At 46.8% G+C, this 15,349-nt stretch overlaps 1 protein-coding gene across 2 annotated transcripts in view; it reads right to left on the bottom strand.

The window, feature by feature from the left end:
• The window catches only part of GBA2 (glucosylceramidase beta 2), a 287,622-nt gene that overhangs the window by 253,983 nt on the left and 18,290 nt on the right, over positions 1–15,349 (bottom strand). For both annotated transcript variants that reach the window (XM_073684438.1, XM_073684445.1), the window contains 2 exons: positions 3,209–3,297; positions 1,001–1,270 (listed from right to left, as the gene is read on the bottom strand). In XM_073684438.1, coding sequence (XP_073540539.1) covers positions 1,001–1,176 — 176 coding nt within the window. In that variant the 5' untranslated portion in view covers positions 1,177–1,270; positions 3,209–3,297. The remainder of the gene's footprint in view (positions 1–1,000; positions 1,271–3,208; positions 3,298–15,349) is intronic.

Here is a 15,349-nt window from a genome sequence, read left to right as displayed (position 1 = left end):
ATAAACGCAAGTGATATCGGACACCATTATGTGTAACCACAAGCTGACTACACAGGATACAGAGCAGATCTGTGTGTGCAGCTGGTGTATGATCTGTGACATGTAACATACATGTTATCTGTGTACAGAGTATACCAGCACACGTAAGACTATGCCTTATAGACAGGACAGAGAGGACGCCATTATGTGTAACCACAAGCTGACTACACAGGATACAGAGCAGATCTGTGTGTGCAGCTGGTGTATGATCGGTGTATGGGGTATACCAGCACACGCAAGACTGAGCCTTATAGACAGGACAGAGAGGACGCCATTATGTGTAACCACAAGCTGACTACACAGGATACAGAGCAGATCTGTGTGTGCAGCTGGTGTATGATCTGTGATGTGTAACATACATGATATCTGTGTACAGAGTATACCAGCACACGCAAGACTGAGCCTTATAGACAGGACAGAGAGGACGCCATTATGTGTAACCACAAGCTGACTACACAGGATACAGAGCAGATCTGTGTGTGCAGCTGGTGTATGATCTGTGATGTGTAACATACATGATATCTGTGTACAGAGTATACCAGCACACGCAAGACTGAGCCTTATAGACAGGACAGAGAGGACGCCATTATGTGTAACCACAAGCTGACTACACAGGATACAGAGCAGATCTGTGTGTGCAGCTGGTGTATGATCTGTGATGTGTAACATACATGATATCTGTGTACAGAGTATACCAGCACACGCAAGACTGAGCCTTATAGACAGGACAGAGAGGACGCCATTATGTGTAACCACAAGCTGACTACACAGGATACAGAGCAGATCTGTGTGTGCAGCTGGTGTATGATCTGTGATGTGTAACATACATGTTATCTGTGGAGTGCACCATCTTGTCACCTCGCCGGGTACATGAGAACAGAGATTATAAGCAGGGGCACAGCCATTACACAGGGAAACAGACAATATATACACGGCATAGATCTACAGGGAAGAAGCTTACCGGACGCCCATTGGGATATGAGCCAGCTTTTTACTGGCAGACACATGCTCCAACTGGAAGGGTTTCCTCTTCTCCTGAAACTCGTGTGCCAGGCAGATCCTCCAGCCATAAGGGGGCACTCTGTACCCCGATGCTGCAGCCTGGTAGCTCTCCATCAGTCCCTGGGTACTATCCATGTCTGTGTGTGAGAGACGTCTGTCACCAGGGAAGCGTGCCAGGTGATGTGTGCAATCAGTGTCACACCCAGCGGGCAAAGGTCCTCCTGAATACCTGACAGTGGAGATCAGAGAGCAGAGTCATACAGTGTGTATACAGTGTCTGCACCTAGACGTGTGCGTATACAGCGTCTGCACCTAGACGTGTGCGTATACAGCGTCTGCACCTAGACGTGTGCGTATACAGCGTCTGCACCTAGACGTGTGCGTATACAGCGTCTGCACCTAGACGTGTTCGTATACAGCGTCTGCACCTAGACGTGTGCGTATACAGCGTCTGCACCTAGACGTGTGCGTATACAGCGTCTGCACCTAGACGTGTGCGTATACAGCGTCTGCACCTAGACGTGTGCGTATACAGCGTCTGCACCTAGACGTGTGCGTATACAGCGTCTGCACCTAGACGTGTGCGTATACAGCGTCTGCACCTAGACGTGTGCGTATACAGCGTCTGCACCTAGACGTGTGCGTATACAGCGTCTGCACCTAGACGTGTGCGTATACAGCGTCTGCACCTAGACGTGTGCGTATACAGCGTCTGCACCTAGACGTGTGCGTATACAGCGTCTGCACCTAGACGTGTGCGTATACAGCGTCTGCACCTAGACGTGTGCGTATACAGCGTCTGCACCTAGACGTGTGCGTATACAGCGTCTGCACCTAGACGTGTGCGTATACAGCGTCTGCACCTAGACGTGTGCGTATACAGCGTCTGCACCCAGACGTGTGCGTATACAGCGTCTGCACCCAGACGTGTGCGTATACAGCGTCTGCACCTAGACGTGTGCGTATACAGCGTCTGCACCTAGACGTGTGCGTATACAGCGTCTGCACCTAGACGTGTGCGTATACAGCGTCTGCACCTAGACGTGTGCGTATACAGTGTCTGCACCTAGACGTGTGCGTATACAGTGTCTGCACCTAGACGTGTGCGTATACAGCGTCTGTACCTAGACGTGTGTGTATACAGCGTCTGCACCTAGACGTGTGCGTATACAGCGTCTGTACCTAGACGTGTGCGTATACAGCGTCTGCACCTAGACGTGTGCGTATACAGCGTCTGCACCTAGACGTGTGCGTATACAGTGTCTGCACCTAGACGTGTGCGTATACAGTGTCTGCACCTAGACGTGTGCGTATACAGTGTCTGTACCTATGTGTCACGGGTGTGTCAGAGGTGACAGTCAGTCGCCCTGCAGTGGTTTGCGGATCTCCACGTTTGACAATGCAGACAGCTGCCTATATAGAAGGCTGTGCTTAGGACCCAGCGACTACCTCCCTTTAGTCTGGGTGTATATATACCTGGTGTGTCTAGGTGGGCCTCGCCGGTTATGCTCATTCCTACTTGGAACTTGGCTGAAGCAGCATCATGTCCTCTCTGGAGTCATGAGGCCGTGTGCCCTGTTGGAGTTCTTCTAAAGCTAAGTTGTTGTTCCCCTGTGTTGTCTTCCCCTTTTGTCTTTAGAGTGTTAGCGGAGGTTGACTAGTGCTCATCTCCTTCCACCCCCAGCTATAGCCTTACGCCAGGGATAGTAGGGCGAGGCACGTGATCGGAGGCTGTATAGGGACATTAGGGGGAGACAGGATGACACTAGTCCAGATTAGGAGGTCACCTCTTCCCCCTTTCCCTAGTGTCTGGGCTCCCTTTCCCTTTCCCCTCTGTGTTGCACTCACACCTGGCGTGACAACATGTGTGTACATTGTGTATATCTGTATATAAGTATACATCCACACAGTATATTCATACCACAGTCACATATATATATATATATATTTTTGTCTGGATGCAGATACCATGTTTGCAGACATACACAGGCACTGGTGGGATTATTTATTACTTATACAGCAGCGATGCCTTACAGACATGGTCATCACTGTTTGTCTTTAGAGTGTGGGAGACACAGGAGACATCCTCAAACACGGGCAGAACATTTACAGCATGTAAGTCTCTATGCGGTATATACAGTGAGCGGATAATGTGGCTTCACGGTACCTTGCTCTGGAGAACGTGCTCAAGGACGTCCACTTCTTCTAGGAGAGACAAATTGAGCCTCCATAGGCCTCTTCCCATCTGAAGAGTCTCTGCAAAGTCCCAAGAAAACAAAATCAGAGTGATGAGAAGGCTCCATAATAAAACCTGGCCAAGCCTACACCTACAAGACGACCCAGACGAGCTGCAGAAAGGTCATCCGATGGCCTCCGCCACCTCTTCTGGGACCTCACAGGGTACTGAAGTCCCCACCGGAGATCATGTAACAGCACGGTAATGTTGTCACATGGCACAAAATAACTCTTAGATTCTTGAGAACTTAAAGATATGGCCTCCCAGGTTCTTCAGGGCCTGAAGAATATTGGAAACACTAGAAAGTCACTTTGCTGTTCTAATTTTAGAGCATTATTTTCCAATTTTGGTTTTGAAAAATGCCTGGCAGGAAAAAATTAAGTGATGTCACCTCCTTGAAGATGCTCCATGATGGACTCTACTCCAAACTAGGCACTGTCCAACGAAAATGCCGTAAAAAAAACTAGTCCAGAAACCAAAAGAAAACTCTTAAAAACAGCATCAGGCAAAGAAAAAGTCCCCAAAAAAAGGAGCCTTTCCTGAAGCCGTTCTCACCGATTCCTAACCTGGTAACTTACTGAGAAGAAGCAGCAATAGGAGGGTCCGGCCTCCACGACCTCTATGCAGAGATGCTAAACTAAAATGGCAAGGTGAGGAGCTGCTGATCCCCTGGAGGGGGCTCTGGATGTCATCTTCAGTGCTGCCATCTCCTCACCAGGTGACAGTGCTCGGAGCTTTGCAAACACCTTGTATAAATTACTACAGTTTATTGTCAGGCAGCCAGGACTCATGTCACTGCTAGGGGGAGGCCCCTGGGTCACTATTCCTGAGGACATACATAGGGTTAATAATATCCTACAATGAGTGCAAGCTTTGCAGGCACTAGACAGCCATTTGGAAGAGTTTGGGACTTCAGATTTGGACCTCACGCACTATGTGCCCCTCCAATTCTGGAAATGAGCACGGTCACATTGTTAATCATGCGTGCGTTATACGCCCCCAGTTATTCTGCCAGCCGGTGGCCAGCGACGTGCGCTCACGCATCCTCCACCTCCTCTCTTACCCGCTTCTTGTTCCGATGTCATTATCATACACCGGTATAATGACCCCCTTGCACTTTTCGGCAGGGTTTTGGCTTGCCCTGACTGTTATTATGGACCATTTTGCACTCATATTTATATCACAATTTTCCCTTTCTGTTATGATTTATTTGTATACAACCAATAAATTATTTTTCTAAGCAAAAAGATAAAAATGTGATCTCCAATCAGCTTAGAAACCCAGAGGCCATCATCCCAGGCGTTATTAACGTGATATCGCCCACATCAATCTAGCACAGCCCGTTTATCATTCATACAAGACCTACCAATTATACTATAAGGGGCTGTTCACACCTCTGTTTTTTTGCGGACTGTGTGTCAGTTTTTGAACAGTCTCAGATCAAAATCATCCAAATCCAAGGGTACATGAAATTTGCGGACGGCACACGGAGGCTGTCACGAGACGCAACTCCGCTGCCTCCAATCATCAGGACAATCACGCAACTGACTGATGAGTGATGGACGAAGCGGCTTCCATTACTAGGCCTGTTATTGGGCAACTCACAGTGAGCGTATAGTATATACACCTCTGATGATTCCAACACATGGAATATATATTATACATACATACACACACCCCAGTACGGTCACAGCCAGCTCCACAATAACAAAAGGAACTACCAGCTGCCACCACCAATCATTTATACAGGTCCATTGGACACCTGACATGTAGTGTATGGCTTCAGGGATGCGGTTTACAGAGCGAGAGGAACAGAACTATAACATTTTTATATATGGAATCTGGAAAGGTAGGCAGTGTTGATAAAAAATGTACAAAGATGATACAAAATAGGAACAAAACTATTATATATATATATATATATATATATATATATATATATATATATATATATATATATATATATATATATACACAGTACAGACCAAAAGTTTGGAGACACCTTCTCATTTAAAGATTTTTCTGTATTTTCTTGAATATGAAAATTGTACATTCACACGGAAGGCATCAAAACTATGAATTAACACATGTGGAATTATATACTTAACAAAAAAGTGTGAAACAACTGAAAATATGTCTTATATTCAAAGTTCTTTAAAGTAGCCACCTTTTGCTTTGATGACTGCTTTGCACACTCTTGGCATTCTCTTGATGAGCTTCAAGAGGTAGTCACCGGAAATGGTCTTCCAACAATCTTGAAGGAGTTCCCAGAGATGCTTAACACTTGTTGGCCCTTTTGCCTTCACTCTGCATTCCAGCTCACCCCAAACCATCTCGATTGGGTTCAGGTCTGGTGACTGTGGAGGCCAAGTCATCTGGCGTAGCACCCCATCACTCTCCTTCTTGGTCAAATAGCCCTTACACAGCCTGGAGGTGTACTAGGTCATTGTCCTGTTGAAAAATAAATGATGGTCCAACTAAACGCAAACCGGATGAAATAGCATGCCGCTGCAAGATGCTGTGGTAGTCATGCTGGTTCAGTATGCCCTCAATTTTGAATAAATCCCCAACAGTGTCACCAGCAAAGAACCCCCACACCATCACACCTCCTCCTCCATGCTTCACGGTGGGAACCAGGCATGTAGAGTCCATCCGATCACCTTTTCTGCGTCGCACAAAGACACGGTGGTTGGAACCAAAGATCTCAAATTTGGACTCATCAGACCAAAGCACAGATTTCCACTGTACATTCCTTGTGTTCTTTAGCCCAAACAAGTCTCTTCTGCTTGTTGCCTGTCCTTAGCAGTGGTTTCCTAGCAGCTATTTTACCATGAAGGCCTGCTGCACAAAGTCTCCTCTTAACAGTTGTTGAAGAGATGTGTCTGCTGCTAGAACTCTGTGTGGCATTGACTTGGTCTCTAATCTGAGCTGCTGTTGACCTGTGATTTCTGAGGCTGGTGACTCGGATAAACTTATCCTCAGAAGCAGAGGTGACTCATGGTCTTCCTTTCCTGGGGCGGTCTTCATGTGAGCCAGTTTCTTTGTAGCGCTTGATGGTTTTTGCAACTGCACTTGGAGACACTTTCAAAGTTTTCCCAATTTTTCGCACTGACTGACCTTCATTTCTTAAAGTAATGATGGCCACTCGTTTTTCTTTACTTAGCTGCTTTTTTCTTGCCATAATACAAATTCTAACAGTCTATTCAGTAGGACTATCAGCTGTGTATCCACCAGACTTCTGCACAACACAACTGATGGTCCCAACCCCATTTATAAGGCAAGAAATCCCACTTATTAAACCTGACAGGGCACACCTGTGAAGTGAAAACCATTTCTGGTGACTACCTCTTGAAGCTGATCAAGAGAATGCCAAGAGTGTGCAAAGCAGTCATCAAAGCAAAAGGTGGCTACTTTGAAGAACCTAGAATATAAGACATATTTTCAGTTGTTTCACACTTTTTTGTTAAGTATATAATTCCACATGTGTTAATTCATAGTTTTGATGCCTTCAGTGTGAATGTACAATTTTCATAGTCATGAAAATACAGAAAAATCTTTAAATGAGAAGGTGTGTCCAAACTTTTGGTCTGTACTATATATATATATATATATATATATATATATATATATATATATATATATATATATATATATATATATATATATATATATATATATATATATATATATATATATATATATATATATATATATATATATATATATATATATATATATATATAGTAATGCAGCGCCTTACTGCATTGCTAAAATGTCCAGGGGGTGTGTTGTGGCTGACCATGTACCTCCCCTCAGGTGACTGATCACATGACTGTGACATCATCACAGGTCCTGTATGCACAGACTGATATATAAAGCCTGGTAGTTTTAGAAACAGGTGTGAAAGGCATGAGGCCTGATCCCTGTGTGTGGGACACCATTAGCCTGGAGGGGCTGGAAGAGAGAGGCCTGGAGAGGCAAGAGGCTAAATCCCTGTGTTTGGGACGCAGTAGCCCTGGAAGGCACGTGGCTTGGAGACCACGGCTGGGAAGCCTTAAAGCCACAGCTGTGGCAGAACAGAGCTGAGAGAAGCAGCTAAGACCCATCAAAGGTAAAAATGGTTCTTTATATGGACATTGATGTTGTACCTTGCTGAAGTCTGTATCTAAAGCCAAGCGGGCATGTCTGCCATTGGAAAGGTCTCCTGGATGTTATGTGTATAACCATGCCAGTGAGCCACTGAGATGGACTCTGTTATGTGCAGTTATGAAGTGTAATAAACTGCTGGATGTCGTGTTATCAGAAAACGTGGCTGGTGTGCTTTAATTAACCCCATGAAGCGAGTGTCCCCCAGAGTGATGAATAGCGCTACCTTACATGTGGTTCGAGAATGCGGGCAACTGCAGCCCGGTTGCTAGGGGCAACTGCAGCCCGGTTGCTAGGGGCAACTGCAGCCCGGTTGCTAGGGGCAACTGCAGCCCGGTTGCTAGGAGTAACGGCACAGGACGACGAGTGTGGATACAAGCATCTTGCTGTAACTCGGCAGGGGTTATGAAAATTGTCGTCGCACTCAAACCTGGTTTGCTGTGGCTCGGCGGGGCCATGAAAATTTTCCGGGGAGAGCGGTGTGTGTGAATAGTGTACCGTGATGGCTGTGAACGGAGCAGCAAAAGAAAATGAAGCTTTTGAGCGATTAAAGTGCCGGTTAAAACCGCAGCAGGAATGTGAGAAACGTCTACAAGACATGGTGGAGGAACCGCAGGAGCTGTGGGCACCGTATAGAATGGCGGCAGTGGACCATTCTGTGGACTCTCCGGGGGCGCCAGTATTGTCCCAGAGTGCCCGGGGAGGTGGTAAGAGATGTTGTGAACTGAGTCCTAAGTCTATTGTTGATTTTTTTTTGTAAAAATTCTTGTACAGGTGTGGGTGTCCGAAAGGGGGCGGAGTCTAAAAAGGGGGCGGATTTCCAAAAGAGCGTAGAGTATAGAAAACCAAAATTTGTTACTGGTTGTGGGTTGGTACCGCCTAAAAATGAAAATTTGACCGTTGATAACGGGGTAGCTCCAGTAGAAGGGGTTGACGTCAAAGTGGAAGGTGACTTGTTGGTCCACGACACCATGGGGAGTGACACAGACCCCGCAGCGGACGGTGACACTTTGAAAGTAGAAGGAGAGTTCAGTCAGGAGGAGCTAAACGAGGAGAGAAAGTCCTCCTCTCGTCGTCGACGGCGCAAGGGCCACAAAAAGGTTGCTCCTATAGTCTTTGCTGCAAGTGAAAATAAAGAAAATGTAGTACTGTGTACCTTTGTTTCAAGTGTGGATCCTCCTTTAGAGGCAGAAGAGGAGGTGACGTTGCCAGTAGCAACCTCCAATACAGTACTGAGACCGAAGGATCAGGATCTGACAACCCTGAAAGAGGAGGCGGCCAGTCATGACCAAGAGCTGGAGCCTATCAGGCAGCAGTGTCAGAGTGACGTGCAGCAACTATGGGAAAACCTGGAGAACGTGTCCTCAGACCAGCGGAGCCTGGAGTCTGAACGGCAGAAAATATACCAGGTTGTGAGGAACTTACAGCGAGAACTGGAGGAAAGCAACGAGGAAGTTAACCAATGGAAGGAAATGTTCCAGGGAATTAAGGAGGACAGCCACAAAACCAAGGAACAGGTTTTGCAGTTAAAACTTGAGAAGGAGGTGCTGCAGGATGAAGTTTCTGGGCGTGAACAGTTCAACCGGGAGCTGTGTGACTCCAAGAAGAAATATGGTGAACGCAGTGGGGAACTGCAACAAATTAAGAGAGACTGAGGATCTCCTCAGGGTTAAAAGAAAACTAGAGGATGATAAGGCGGATGCAGAGCACATGCGCCAAGTGGTTGAGACCACTCTGAAGGACACCCGTGATGAAAATGGTGATCTCTGCAGAAAGACCCTAGGTCTGGAAGCTCAGGTGAAGGAGCTGCAGACGTTCTGTGATGATCTCCAGAGGGCAGAGACGTGCCTTAAGGAAAGAATCAGCAAGATGGAAGCTGAGTGGAAAAAGATGGAAGAGTCTATCGGAGAAGCCACAGACCAGGGCCAGGAGTTGGCCACTGGAGATGGGAGGTATGAAACAAATACCTACTCGAATAATGTGAGCTCGGATGATTCAGTGGATGTAAGAATCGAGATCAAGGAGCTCAATGAGATGCTACAAGCCCATTTGAAGCAAGAGTAGCTTGAGAGACTGGCTGTTGAGAGCCAAGTGGGCGAATTGGAGACAGAGAGGTCTAAGAGAACTCTACTGTTAAAGGAGCAGTTGAAGCAGGAAGAGCTGCAGAGACGGGCTGCTGAGAGGCGAGTAGCTGAGCTAGAGGAAGAAGTTGTTAAGCTCAAAGGTCGCCTGGCAAAGCACCGCTCAGTGAACGAGGCCTCTTTGGAGAAGGAAAAGGGCAAACAAGTGGCACTTACTCCTTTATACCATGAGAAGGTGGACCTCAGGAGAGCTGAGAAAGTGTTAATAGAAGATAAGTATGAAATAGAAGTGGTCAATACGAGAATTCTTGAGGTCGTAGCTGTGAGTCGGCTCAGGAGAAGCATACAGGATGAAGAAGCTGAGAGTCAGTTGTCCCTGCAACCTGAGCCGGATGACTGCTTGGAAACCTCTGGTGAGACAGAAACGTCTTGGTACAAGTGCCTCGTAGATGTACCCGAAGATTTGAGAGAAGAGTGCACCAGAGAGTCAGTGCATGAAGAGTTTAAGAAGGCCGTGGGAGCCTGTAAGGTGTACTCGACCTCAGAAGCTAAACAGCTGGTGGTCCTGTCCACGACCGAAGTCACAGTGAAGAGGGTGGCGATCCTAAGTGACATGCACTGGCGATGTATTCGCACAAAGCGGTTTGTCCGGTTGAAGATGGAACAAGCCATTAGACAACTGGAGCTTATGAGAAAATCTCAAAGTCTGCGTGAAGAGGTCATCCGTTTGCCTCGTGTTCTGGTGAGAAAGCTCATTGGGAGAAATGGCCGAGCCATGCAGATGATGGTAAAGAAGTCTGGTGTGATGAGAGTAAGCAGTCCACATGATCGTCAGGACTGGATACCAGATGAAGACGGCATGGTGTCATTCTCCGCTGTAGGAACAGAAGAAAGTCTTGCATATACAGTGCATATATTATATACACACATTTACATAAAATTAAAAGGGATAAGGAAAGCAAAGTACTAAACCTGTCACGGAAATGGCTCGGAGCTTAGCGGAGGGAAGCGCTCCTTAGAGCAATGGCCAGAACCACAGAGTACTTTGTCTTCCAGAACTGACAAATGACAGACACCCAACCTCTGATTCTTATTAAATCAAGATTACGCTCACATACCTCCCCTTGATGAGCTCTTATGGGGGCTGGTCATGGGATGTGCGAGGTCTTTAGAAGTTTATGAGATCCCCAACTTACAGGAAATCTTCCCCCCTGGAGGTCTCAGGATGTAAATATTGTCATCATGTTTCCCATCACAAATTTACCTTTCTAGAGATATGAATCATGGCCTGGATACAATCATCCATCGGACTGATATTAAAGTTGGAGGTGTTCGGCCGGCCTTACAGTGATGTGAGTGAATGCATTATGTTCATCCCTTCACTACAACGTCGAAAATATATCTCCCACAAGTATCAGATCGATGCAAAACCCCAATATTCATCACTGGCCACTGGCTCCTGAGTGTCTGAGATAATTCCGTGAACAGAGGAAGTCCCTGTACTCATCCGCCTCTAAGTAAATGAATCCTAGCCTTGGGGTCTGGTTCTCAGAGCAGATGACCTGTTATAATTACATGTTCATGTCAGGAGGTCCCTACTTCAATGGAACTTGAAGTGTCAGCTCTTTCTCACTTCCCCTGTAATAATTAATCCCATTTGTTCAATGTGAGGGTGATATGTACCCTCTCTCCGGAGATGTCTTTATGGATTTTACAATTTTTCTCTACGGCAGAGGCCATTTTTTAACAATATATTGGGCAGGAGAAGCTTTTCAAATTTTTTTAACATACAAGTGAATAACTGATGTTAGAAAACAGACTGATAAAAGTCTGACGCAGCACACTCCTGAACATCGGTCTGTTTTTCACGTGCGAGAAAAAAATAACGGACGTCTGAATTAGGCCGAATGACAACACTTGAGAGGAGCTCATACAAAATTACACTCAAAAATATACTAATAAAAATATACTAATCAAGTTACTCAGGAAGTCGCACTGTGAACCTTGAATGCACAGAAGGTATCATCCATCTACCGGATATGACGATCAGTGTGTATCAGCGGTCAAACCCCTGATAGGGCGTTCTGGTGACCAGAAGTTTTCATTAGGGTCAGGAACAGATGTCGATATAGCGGAATGTGAGAAGGACCCCCTGGTACAGACCGATAGAGAAGAAGACCGTCAGGAAGGATCTTGGCCATTTTAGCATGTAAACATGTATCACAGGCAAAAGCCTAAAACCTCCCGGAGCACAGATGGTCACAAAAATTTCAGGAAATTGCTGCCATTTATTCCGGGATGTCTGGCTAGGACAAAGTGAGAAGTTTCCTCGTTGGGATTGTGGTGGAACAGAGTCTGGCTAGGACAAAGTGAGAAGTTTCCTCGTTGGGATTGTGGTGGAACAGAGTCTGGCTAGGACAAAGTGAGAAGTTTCCTCGTTGGGATTGTGGTGGAACAGAGTCTGGCTAGGACAAAGTGAGAAGTTTCCTCGTTGGGATTGTGGTGGAACAGAGTCTGGCTAGGACAAAGTCAGAAGTTTCCTCGTTGGGATTGTGGTGGAACAGATAACCATAGGCTAAGTAATTGAACGCCAATGAACCAAACTGCAGGAGAGAGAATTTTTCTTCATATTCTGGGAACCTGGCCTAAACAGAACTATAAAATTTAGAGAAAAACAGGCCTGTCTGAGTGGTCTGGGGTTAAGCTGCTGTGCACGCTCCATGTAAGCAAGGTTTTGTGATCGGTTACACAATTCTGTATTTTGTACTTTCAAGAAAATGAGATAAGAAGCGAAATCACATAAATAAGAATATTACCAAGAGATCAAACGCCATCTTCAACCACTGCTGGTGCCTAACCTTAGTAAGGTAGTATGCACTGTAAAAAGCAGGCATAATAATAATAATAATAATAATAGCCACATTCAGTGAATGCAGACTTGTAGCTGGAGACCGGACGGCCGCTTTAATTAACCAATGCGCTCCGATAGCAGATTGTAGAGATCGGGGTGAATGACAAAAGAAGATCCCGGCACAGACTGGGAAGCCCCGATAAACCCTGGGGAGGCAGCCATATAATCTTTTCCAGCCTGATGTTCTGGGCCAGAAACATGCGGTTTACCCCTAGGGAGCTAGGAATGTGGCATAAAGTCACTGGGGCAATCACAGACCCCCTGCGGTGGGACAAATCGTTACTCCGATTCCAACAGAAGATGCATCTGTAAAGTCAAAAGTTCAGGCCATTTATTAGCAGGAACAAAAGAGTTATTAATGGACATAGAAAACATTTCTCAGGCATTCAAGTTGCTGCAGTTCACCTCAGGCTGATGCCAATCAATTACCAGCTGAGGTTTTTGTAACAATGGCGCCCACGAGCCTCCGCTGCGGATAAAGACTCAAGTGCAAAGAAGTGCGAGGTGAGACGTCGATGGTACTAGCTAATCGGCCGACACAAACTCAGAGGCAAGCCACCATTTCTTATCACTTAGGCTTCAATAATATGAACAGCAGAACCACAACAAATAATGGCCTTGATACAAACTAATTTTTCACGTAAGGATTCCTAAGAATGAAACAGGTAGAAGTATTTTTGCAGTACCAAACAGAAGTCACCTGTGTGCCAAGGTGGCCATCCTTGGATCTACTTAGGGGCTGGCAGGATTTTTCCGGCAGAGGTAGTTTTGGGCAAGCTCATATCAGGTGTCTCAATGTCACGTAGGGTGTGGGAAAGACTTCGTGCAACACAGAGGGAAAGGGAGCCCAGACTCTAGGGAAAGGGGGGGAATGGAGACCTCCTAGTCTGGTCTAGTGTCACCATGTCTCAACTAATGTCCCTACATTGGCTCTTCACCAATCGCTGCACGCGTGCCTCGCCCTGACTTTCCCTGGCGTATAGTTAAGGCTAAGGAAGGGAGGAGAAGAGCACTAGTCAATCTCCACTAAACTCTATAGACAACTAGGGTAGACAAACAGGGGAGGATTTCTTAGCTTTAGACGACTCCAGACAAATGCCCACACGTCCTCAAGCTCCAGAGAGTAAGAAGTACTGCTCTTGCTAAAGCCTCACAAGTAGTAATGAATATCGCCAGCACCTCCTTCTCAGACATACCAGGTATTTATACACTCAGGCCAGGGAGCTAATTAGCCAGAGGGAGGTAGCCGCTGGGTCCTAGAGACAGCATCTAAGAAGATGTCTGTAATGCTAAACGTAGAGATCTCCTGCAACCAACTGCAGGGCGACTGTCTGTCACTTCTAACACACCCATGAAACTCTTCTCTTGATCCTATGTCTGTGTCCAGACTGAGTGACCCCTATTTCCATAGGTGCCTTGGGTGGAGTAGCGGTGGCTGGGCAGCATTCTTTTCTATACTCCTAAAACCTTGGGTTCAACTGTATTGCTAAACATTGCAGATTCCAGGGTGGTGGAAATCATACTAAGACAAGTTTTGTAGAATCAAAAGACAGAACTGGTATTGGAGAGCAGAGTCACTCCACTCAGAATCAGTGGCCCATCACTGAGGTTCTGCAATGTATTCCTTCATCGCGCAATGCCCTCGGTGTACAGACGCGATCTTATGCTCGGCGACTGTTAGATGCTCGGGATCATCATACAAGAGTCCCAGAGAGGAGTGAAGGAGTCTCCTGTGGAGAGCTCTGGATTAAGAGAGAAGAACTGAGTCCATGGGTCATCTTACTGCCCACATAATAGGATCTGGAATTGCAAGAGAAAAGTCAAGACAACAGCCTGCAACCTGTCAGATTAGCTTTTAGGCTCAGCAACAAAGGCTTCAAGGGCTTCGTGATGTAATAGCTGTTTTGCAAGGTCCTGAACCGAGTGGGTCAGGCCTTGTTTTTGGTCAACCACCGATTGAAAGAAGTCCTTATTGTTGGGCCAGTTATTCTGCTATGTTCTGTATGGAATTCGGCAATTACTAATAGGACGAGTAGTCCTGGTCAGCGAGCTGGGTCAATGCTAGAGGACAGGACTAATGACAGAATCACTAGGCAGAGACATGGAAGAATAGCTGGGGTAAAGTTAAGGGGATCAGACAGAGACAAAAAACAGCAGAAGACCTAATTGACATAGATTAATAAAATCCATCTAACAGAGGTGACCACTCCCCAACAGGAGACTAAAGACAGCAAAGCTGAGAGTGGAGAAGCTGACAAACGAGTCAGGGTGGCCGCGCTGGCACCAGAGGAGACTAAAGACAGCAAAGCCGAGAGTGGAGAAGCCGACAAACGAGTCAAGGTGGCCGCGCTGGCACCAGAGGAGACTAAAGACAGCAAAGCTGAGAGTGGAGAAGCCGACAAACGAGTCAGGGTGGCCGCGCTGGCACCAGAGGAGACTAAAGACCGCAAAGCCGAGAGTGGAGAAGCCGACAAACGAGTCAAGGTGGCCGCGCTGGCACCAGAGGAGACTAAAGACCGCAAAGCCGAGAGTGGAGAAGCCGACAAACGAGTCAAGGTGGCCGCGCTGGCACCAGAGGAGACTAAAGACCGCAAAGCCGAGAGTGGAGAAGCCGACAAACGAGTCAAGGTGGCCGCGCTGGCACCAGAGGAGACTAAAGACAGCAAAGCTGAGAGTGGAGAAGCCGACAAACGAGTCAGGGTGGCCGCGCTGGCACCAGAGGAGACTAAAGACAGCAAAGCTGAGAGTGGAGAAGCCGACAAACGAGTCAGGGTGGCCGCGCTGGCACCAGAGGAGACTAGAGACAGCAAAGCTGAGAGTGGAGAAGCCGACAAACGAGTCAGGGTGGCCGCGCTGGCACCAGAGGAGACTAGAGACAGCAAAGCTGAGAGTGGAGAAGCCGACAAACGAGTCAGGGTGGCCGCGCTGGCACCA

The sequence above is a fragment of the Phyllobates terribilis genome, unplaced genomic scaffold, assembly GCF_046119375.1.
Source record: "Phyllobates terribilis strain yellow unplaced genomic scaffold, ASM4611937v1 Scaffold_1__5_contigs__length_1240528914, whole genome shotgun sequence".
In the NCBI taxonomy this organism is placed as follows: domain Eukaryota; kingdom Metazoa; phylum Chordata; class Amphibia; order Anura; family Dendrobatidae; genus Phyllobates; species Phyllobates terribilis.
Note: the sequence above shows the minus strand (reverse complement) of the source record. Positions and strands in the feature narration are given on the sequence as shown.